Genomic DNA, 9,678 nt, shown 5'->3' with positions numbered 1-9,678 from the left:
AAATTGGCAATGAGCTACAAACAAGCAAAAATATATACACACATTACCAATAGAACACACAAACAAAAATAAAAGAATTAATCAGTATATGAATTTCAATTCAAACGAACACATACCACCAAAATATGGCAATGCCACACCCAGTCACTCACTCGTACTTTTACTGCGCGTGTGGTGTCTACATTTAAATAAACAGAATTACCGGTATTTATTATATTAACGATAAAAAGATATAATAATTAGTATAATTCAAGTTTAATAAAACACAAGATTAACAAACATTCTTACCGTAACACGCATCACTCTCAAACTCAATCGAACACGTTCAGTTCATAACAGGGGCGTCAGCACAGTGAGTATTAATAGATAACTTGACAAACCAGTTTAAATCTTAGAGATTTACTCAACAAAATAATATTTTTATAAATTCAAATCACTGCACTGAAAATTATTAAAAATAGATAGCAACTAAATTAATATTCAAATATAATTTTTATAAAGTTTTTAATAATATAATCTCTAAATAAAATTAAATACCTGGCGCAAGGACAGAAACTCTATAAATAGACAATCGGTTTAATAAAGTATGGTGTGCGTTTCGTGTTCTTTTAGTATGCGCAAAATCAACCGTTACACACTCACAGAGCTAAATATCCTTTGAGAAGAGTCGAAGTGAAAACCTTTACTATACCCACAGGAACTCAATCTAAAATCACGGATCATCTGTTTCAAGGCCAGATGCCTACGCGCATCATTTTAGGCTTTGTGGACAATGCGGCTTTTAACGGAGATAAAACTAAAAATCCGTTTCATTTCCAAAACGTGGGAATTACGAAATTAGATATCAGTATTAACGGAGAGAACATGAGTACTCATTGTTTCGAACCTAATTTCAATGAAGACTTATATCTGAGATCTTATCTGAGTTTACATCAAGCACTGGGAAAATTAGGAGAAGATTGGGCCCCGGACATCACCCTAGAAGAGTATAAAAACGGATACACTTTATGGGGCTGGGATTTCACTAAAGATCAAGAGGCGCAATCGGATAAATTCCACATCATAGAAACCGGAAATCTGAGAGTAGAAGTCCAATTTACGAACAATACGGTGAACACCTTAAATTGTGTGGTATATGCAGAATTCGATAATCTGTTAGAAATCAACAAACAGAGAGAAGTCAGTATTGATTATTAATGGATACAGGACAATTAAAAGAAGTCTTATCCAGAGAATTAAAGAGTTCTTTTGGTGGTGTGTACCCTTTAGATTTATTACCGGATCAATTAAGACCTCAAGAAAAAGCCATTGTGGTGAATACGGATCCTCAAGATAAACCTGGAGAACATTGGGTATGTTTGTATTTGTCCAGTCCAGTCATCGAATATTTTGATTCTTATGGATTTCCTCCCTTACAAAAAGAAATTCAAGTTTTTATCCATCGTCATGCTCAACAATGGATTTATAATCCGTACCAATATCAAGATTGGAATACAGATGTATGTGGACAATATTGCGTGTATTATTTACATCAAAGATACAAGAAGAGAAAAGCCGCAGATGAGTGGTTATTCCCCTTTGACCATAGTACAGCTTTACAAAGAGATCATTATGTAGCTCAATGGTTTAAAGACACTTATCATAAAAGACCTACGGGTCATGGACAAACTTGTCAATGTTTCTATCAAAATGTATTGTAATTGTTGTTGTTGTTGTTATTGTTATCAATAAAGAAAAAAAAATCTGTTCTTGTTTTTTTTGGTTTTTTTTTTTTTTAAAAAGGGGGTGATACTAAATATAGATAGAAAAAAGGTATAAATACAAGGTGTAGAATGAAAAATATATCAGTTATTGATTTGTCCTAATCATGGGTAACACGTCCAGTAAAGAAAAGAGTAAAATTCAATTTGGAAAGAGAGTTCTGAGAGAGGAAGATGTGGATAGAGGTATACCAATTCAAATACATGAGGATGGGACTATTGAGATCATTTCTAATGAAAAATATAATCAATTATGTCCAGAAAAGGGTGATCCTAATGATGTGAGAGATTACATTGAAAGACCCTTGACTACAGAAGAAGAATATACCCATTTATTACCACAAAAAAAAAGATTACCCTGAAAGACCTTTGACTGCAGAAGAAGCCAAGATGTATCAAAAAAAGAAGTATTTTGAGAAAAAAAAGAAAAGATTGACACAGGATTCTAAACCAAGATAAGAATCATTGTAGAATCTGAATAAAAATAATTTAAATATCTTGAATTGTTATCTATATAAAAAGTGTGTGTCACCAAAAAAAATCTTTTTTTCAAACATGAGTCTGACAGAAGGATTAATCATGGAAATCAGAACTCAATTGTTGAAAGACATTAAAACTCATTATGAGAACAAACATAAAAAAGATCCAGGCAATCATTATATTGCCAAATTTAAAAAGGAGAGATTTAGAAGAGCTGCTAATTGGATATTTAATTTAACTGGGGGCCATCAGGAGGATATAGATCAAATCATTAGAAGTGATTATCAATACTTGATCTTACAAAAAGAAATGCATCCAGAAACAGGAAAACTTCATCATGTGAGAGGATTCATTCAAATGAAGCACTGTACCAATGAGAGAGACATGTACAAAATCATTCATGGGTTAACCTGTTTTGATATGTCTCACAGCACACCAGAATTAGAAAGAACATTTTATAGGCAAGGTGACAACTATGAAGAATATGGAACTTTAAAACCTGAAATGAGAAACAAAGAATTAATTCCAAGAGATTGTAGATTTACTTGAATAAATCCATTAACATTGAGCTTGTGTGTGTGGTTTTTACCTAGACTGTGAATCACGGCCAAGTATGACGTCATAATATAAGGTTTGTGTATTGACTGACTCAGCATAACGTAAACAAAACGTACACAGTAGTGTCTCAATAAAAACGTAGGTAAAACACATTTTTGCACACCACCCCTGAGGGTATAAATACAAGGTGTGAGAATGATCATGATCAGTTGACCCTAACCATGAGTCAAAGTCAGTTTGGAAAAAAAAACAGAGACTATGGATATAGATGAGGAGAAAACAGTCATTAGAAAAAATAGAGACTATGGATATAGATGAGGAGAAATAACAGTTATTAGAAAAAAGATTGATCATGCATATGGAAGAAGAACATTCCAGTCCTCAAAGAAGAATGGAAGTGAAAACTCTGGAGGATGAAGAACCCTGTAATGTTTACTTGGGAGAAAATGAGGAGATCCATGACCCAAAGAACCCATTCAGAGATTATCCAGTAGCCATTAACTGGGCATTTGTCATCCATGATGTGAGAGAAGAAGAAGATATAGATATGTTCATGAGCTGTGAAGATGAATTTCAATACCTGATCCTACAAAAAGAAATTCATCCCTGGACAGGAAAAGTGCATCAAATCAGGGGATTCATTCAAATGAAAAAACCTGTAGGAGGACTGAATGTGGCTAGAATTCACTTGTATGCAGATTTTTGTATGTCTCACAGTACACCAGAATTAGAAAGAATGTTTTACGAGCAAGGTGGCTACTATGAAGAATATGGAATTCTGAAACCTGAGGAGAGAAACAAAGAATTAGAGTCCAGAGATGCATATGGGAAATGGGAAATTGGTGCCTGGAGAGATTACATAGAAAAAAAGAGAGAAATGATTGAGTATCTGGAAAATACAGATTAAAAATTTTTAACAGTTTTGTTATTGTTGTTATTTTTTTTGTTCAGGTTATATATATAAAGGTGTGACATTGGAAAAAAAATTATTCCCAAACATGAGTTTACAGGAGATACCAGGAGATTTATTAAACTTTCCTGTAGAAGCTATTGTACATCAATGTAATTGTTTGACTGTAAAAGCTCATGGATTGAGTCAAAGTATAGCTATGAAATACCCCAGAGCTAATTTATATGCTACCCGCAGACCTTTAGGGTCTAGAAATTTAGCCCTAGAAGAAGATAGAGGAATTCCAGGCACCCTTAAAGTGTTTTCTTTACAAAAACCCGTAGTCATTTGTCTGTTAGCTCAATGGGATTATGGAACAGAACATTATAATCGCCTACCTTATTATCAAGATACACCAGAAAATAGAGAAAAATGGTTTCAAGCTTGTTAACAAGAATTGGGAACTTTACCTTACCAGACTTATGCCTTTCCTTATAAAATAGGATGTGGTTTAGCAGGAGGAAATTGGACTCATTATAGACAATATATTGAACAATTTGTAAAGACTTATCAAAAACAAGTGTACATTCTTCATAAACATTGATTGTGTGTTATAAATATTGACTGTGTTATAAAAAAAATTAAAAAAAATGTTTTTATGTTATTTCATTTTTTAAAAAAAAAAAGAAGATTAATCTTTTTAAAATTTCAAAAAAAAACAGTGACCTGGTGTTTATAGGTTTCTATAACCTTGATGTTTTTAAAAAGGTATCTATTAAAATCATTAAAGTGGCCCTTAAAAGGGCTGTTGGTTGATTTTTTTTATCAAGGGTTTACTCCCTGAGAGGCCTGCCTCTACCTCTGCCTCTGCCGCGGAACTCTGTTCTGCCTGAGAGGGGAGGTCGCTGGTTACCGGTCAACGGCTCCAGAAAGTCCGGCTTTCCGGGTGGGGGTAGAGATGACTGTCTTGGAGGAGGTCGTCTCAATCCTCGCCTGCGAGGTGCTCTATATGCAACACGCCTGGTCCTACAAAGTGGGCAAGATTGGTGCATCTGTACCAGCACAGCTGAACACTCAAGACAAGCCGGTCGACGGCGACACTGGCAGCAAATGTAGTTGGACATAACATCCTCCTGTAAGCAAACTGCACAGGAATCCAGCCTGGCTGCTGCTACTTGAATCCCCCAAAATGGAATTGACCCCGTAGTACTCACACCTGGTGACATCTCCGGGGTCGGGGGTGGTGGTGGTGCCAGCTCCGGGGAGGGTGGTGGTGGTCTTGCCAGCTCCGGGGAGGGTGCCCAGTCATCGTTGACGGGAGGGGACCAATCCGAATCAACGGATGACGAATCCCCCTGTCCAGCCCAATCGTTGTTAACGGGAGGAGTCCAATCCGAATCTACGGAAGAATCCCACTGTCCAGCAGCTGCTCCCGGGGGATGACTGGGTGACCAGGTAGGAGTAGGTGGTCTTCTTGGAGGGGACGGGCTTCTCGGGGTGTCCTGGAGTAGTTCCGGACTACTCAGAGGGGCCGAATAGGAAGTTGGTGGTGGTGGTGAATCTGTCCTCCTCCTTCTCCTTGGCTGGTCATCTTCATCACTGGTAGACGGCGATCTTCTTCTATGGCGCCTTCGTCGTCTTCTCCCCCTCATCAGGTCACTGGCTAGGCCCAGGGTAGCTATCGGCCAGCGAGCTAACTCCCTGCCGGTGGCTACGTCTCTGACGATCCAGACATTTACAATCTCTACCCCTGGAATAAGATAATAGTTGGCGATATCATCTTCATCCATAGCAGCCATACTGATACGGTATCATCAAAACTGATACTAACAGAATGACACTGAGCTCTGGCAAACTGCCGTATTTATGCGCACAGAGCGAGCGTAAAAGAGAGCACCCTAAAGCGAGAGCCAAAAAAAATCTTGGCGACGTCAAATTGTGTTATTTTGTGCTTCACAATCCATACATTGGAGTGAATAACTTATTATGGGATTAGAAATACATGGAAACATCTTAGCCATAAGATGAAGGTAAGTTTCAGGCATGATTTCACAGTATTTTTGATGCATGACATTTATCTGTCGTCTAGAAAAGAAGCATTGATGTTGAACCGAAGGGCTAAAATCGGGTCACCTGAATACATAAAATAAGTATTTTAACCCTTTTTAGAGTGTGATACTAGGAAAACTTAATCTATACTATGAGATTAAACCTAGGGGGTGTGTTGATGCTGTTTTTAAATCAAATGAATGGTTTGAAGTGTAAAAATATAGTCAGAGTCGGTTTAGGTATAGACACAAGAAGGCGAAGGTCGGCCATTTTTTTTTTTTTTTTTTTTTTTAGAAAATCACTGTATAGACTTGTATAGAGAATATAGGATTTTTTTTAAATCGTGACCTTTTCTGACTGGAATTTTTAAATAAATAAAATCAGTTTAGTTGAAAAACAATTTGAATCCACTTTATTTCCAGTGGGAATGTCTAGATGTTTTATAAATAACAATATTGATAAAACACAGCGTCTTATTACAAGACACAGCATTCTATACACATAGGCATGATTTTTTTTTTTTTTTAGGAATCCTGAAAGATTTTGAGATAAAATAGAATCGGATTAGTTTAAAATCAATTTGTATCTACTTTAATTGAAATGGGAATAGATTTTTTTCTTACTAAGCAAAAAAATAAAATCTCAGCGTCTAAAAAATGGCACAAGATGGCGTCATATTTGTATAGAAATAATAACAAAGACTTACTGTGTGTTCAATCTTGTTCTTATTTTTTCTTTAATAATTGTTCAAACTGTCGAATTCTCCCCTGAAATCGTAATCGATCTGCTACTATAGCCATCCATGGACTTTTTCGATCTTCGGGTAGTAAATGATAAATTTTATTGAGGCTGGTAACAAAAGTTACACACTTGTGCCTTTTAGCATTTCTGAAATTTCCACATATTTCATCCCGTTTTGGATGCATATTTTCTCTACCGCTTCTATTTCCTTCCAGAGTAGAAATATTTTGCTCCCTTCGGGATGACATAGGAAACTGTAAGGTTTTCCTAAATATTCGCTCATTTTCATCCCGTACATTTTTTCTGGTAGAGTCTTTTTGATCCGTTGACAAAGGAAATGTATAATCGCTAGTCTCCCCACTGTGGGACGTTGTAATAAAGCCAGGCATTGTAACCACAAGTCCTGAGTGTTTTCTATGATGGTCGTCGCTCTCTGGAACACTGGTTCCGCCTCCGGGGGTAGAGCTTCTTGATTTTTCTCTATACATCGCATTAAAAAATCATACCCTTCCAACACCAAAGAGTGAGTGTGATTATGTGTTGACATGATAGTCAATTGTGAAGAAATGACAAGAAATGTTTTCTTATTTATACCCCTGTTCTCCGTTGGAAAAAACCAAAAACATGTATCTATACAAGACGTACACAGTACGTACACCCATAATGTTCTGACTCAGCAAAACGTAGGTAAAATGAGAGAGGGTACTAAGCGCGAGGGTAAAAAACGTAAGTCAAACCTATTTTTGCACACGAAATCCAAAAGGGTATATAAACCAGAGCTGGAAATTTAAGATCATTCTTAGTGGGCAGTTCGAACTTGACAGACGTAGAAATATGGCACAGGCGATGATGAATTCCGTGGAAAATCGTAATTATATTCCAGCTAGCAATGAAGGATTGGGATATGCTCTACCGACAATGCCTGACACGCAGGATCCGATCGGATTTGATCTGGGACTTTATAAAATGCCAGAACCCATGACAAAGGAAGATATGGGCATCTTAACCACGACTCTGGATGGCATTGTCAACATGCTGACTCAACTGAAAGAGTACAACACCAGTGAATTTTGTTTGATACGTGGGAAATTGTCCCAATTAGAAGTTAGAATGGAAGAGAAAATGAGAGGAAACTCCTACCAGAAAAAATGAAGACACAGGAGCTGCCAAGAAAAGTAAACAGACAGACCCATGTTTCGTATGTAAAGAGTTAGGACATTGGGCCCCGGATTGTCCCAGAAAAAAACAGAACTTATGCTACAAGTGTGGAATTTTTGGACATTGGGCCCATCAGTGTACAAATGACAGTATGGATTTTGTCAAAGAAGTAGAAAAACTGGAGAAAAAGGCTCAAGAAAACAAGACCACCCATTAGGAACATAAGACCACTCCCCAGGATAAAATTCAGGCTAACAACAAGAGGAAACTTCCTGCTAATACTACCCAGACGGAGAAGAAACAGCCCCTGAAACTCCAGAAGAAAAAGTAAAAATTATGTACATTTTTTTTACTTTGAATAAATCATCTTACAAACTTTTTCTGTGTTATTGTTTTTTCCGTTTTCAGAAAATAGAGAGAGAGAAACTGGCTGTATGACGTCACAATGCAATGCATGATTTGAATCGATGCCAAGTTTTTGTGTGTATTGCCTATGTATTACTGACTCAGCGATTTTACACACAAACGTAGATCAAACGTACCCCCCTTTTGCACACGACTTTCCTCATGGGTTTTTCCAGGGTGTGTGTGTTGAACCACCCATCTCCTACAGGGAACAAAAAAGTGCACTCAGTTGACCCGCCTAGCCAGGCTGCTTATATTACTTACCTGCCGTATTTCTCCAGAAAAAATGTTCAAAGACAATAAAGGACAAATGAACAGAAATTACTGTTGTCTACTTACACTGGGAAAATACATGCAAATAATCTTTCTAATTACTTTATCTTGGTCTAATATAATGTTAAGAATACAATAATCTACCTCAAATCGTGTCATTTACTGTAGATTTCCACATATTCCTTTGCTCATCAAAGAGCAGATCACTCTTACTACATAAAACTACCATAGATTTAGAACTCTTCAGTGAGCATTGTTTAGAGCTTCCTTAAATACCACGAGCATGAAGCGTTATCTCTAAATATAGACATGGCCACGTAGATGACTATTTATACAGCTTCATTTCACATTTTACGTTTATTTCATGCATAGTTTTTCCTAACATAGACTGGCGACCTGTTAGTAAACTTTTTTTTCACATCTATGGTCACTGTCGCCATATTGCACGAGAAAAGTTAGAACGATAAAAAGCACAATTAATGGCAAGTGCACCTCGCACATCAATTTGAAAGATGTACTGTAGATAGCGTGCGTTAATATTTTTCAGTATATAAAAATGTGTCCAATAATTACGCTATTGATGCAATATTCAAGAAATTCCATTGAGTCATTTCAATTTAGTTGTTTCAAGTCAAATCTGAGCCACTTATTAACAGAATAATAGCGAAACGAAATAAGTATGAAAAAATTAAATTATTTAAAATAATAGTACTTTATCTTTTAAGACATCGCCACTAAATAATAACATTAAATGTATGTCTTATTAGTTTTAGATCACAATATAAAGGAAAACAATTTATTTCTGCATGCATTTAAAAAAATTTACCCATTACTTTCTTACATCCTCTCCCTCTCCTTTTCTTAAGAGAGATGTCACATTGTACTTCTATTATATAAGAATAAAAATATGTAAATACCAGCCATTACAGGATTACAACCCATTCTCAGGTAAGAGAATCTTCGCAGAGAGTCCACACGCTGTACCACTAGACCAGCTCCAACACTGAATTAAATTATCAGGTGCTATTTTATGGGCGCATTTTTCATTTCGGATGGATAATAATTTTTATTCGATTTTTTGTGAATTTCAAAAATATGCCTCTTTGAAACAAAAATCGGAAATGGCAGTTTTGAAGAAAAATCATGTCTCTTTATGCGTATATCAAATTCATTCTGTTTCAAGGAGGCAATTTTTCAGAACAGTGGGGATTCCCTATTTGAAAAACAGAAAACGAGACTTATTTTGCTACGTGACTACTAATTTACACTTCATTTAATGGCAAATTGGAAGTCAATATGCAGTTCCTAAATATTGTTCTACATTGTGCTGTGTTTACCGTTGTATCTGAAAAAAAATTCAGACCG

General features: G+C 36.3%; 2 protein-coding genes across 2 annotated transcripts; one reads left to right on the top strand and one right to left on the bottom strand.

Moving 5' to 3' along the window:
• Window positions 1-738: 738 nt before the first annotated feature.
• On the top strand, window positions 739-1,197 carry LOC133197045 (uncharacterized protein F54H12.2-like). The gene has a single exon (XM_061332885.1). The coding sequence runs from the start codon at window positions 739-741 to the stop codon at window positions 1,195-1,197; it is 459 nt and encodes a 152-aa protein (XP_061188869.1).
• Window positions 1,198-4,520: 3,323 nt separating this feature from the next.
• Window positions 4,521-5,486, bottom strand: LOC133197044 (uncharacterized). Its single transcript, XM_061332884.1, has one exon. It carries the CDS (start codon window positions 5,484-5,486, stop codon window positions 4,521-4,523), a length of 966 nt encoding a protein of 321 aa, XP_061188868.1.
• Between the last annotated feature and the right edge of the window lie 4,192 nt (window positions 5,487-9,678).

This window comes from Saccostrea echinata, unplaced genomic scaffold (assembly GCF_033153115.1).
Source record: "Saccostrea echinata isolate AGI-Se365-2 ecotype Australia unplaced genomic scaffold, CSIRO_AGI_Sech_v1 ptg000030l, whole genome shotgun sequence".
Classification (NCBI taxonomy): Eukaryota; Metazoa; Mollusca; class Bivalvia; order Ostreida; family Ostreidae; genus Saccostrea; species Saccostrea echinata.
This window is presented reverse-complemented; position numbering and strand designations above follow the sequence as displayed.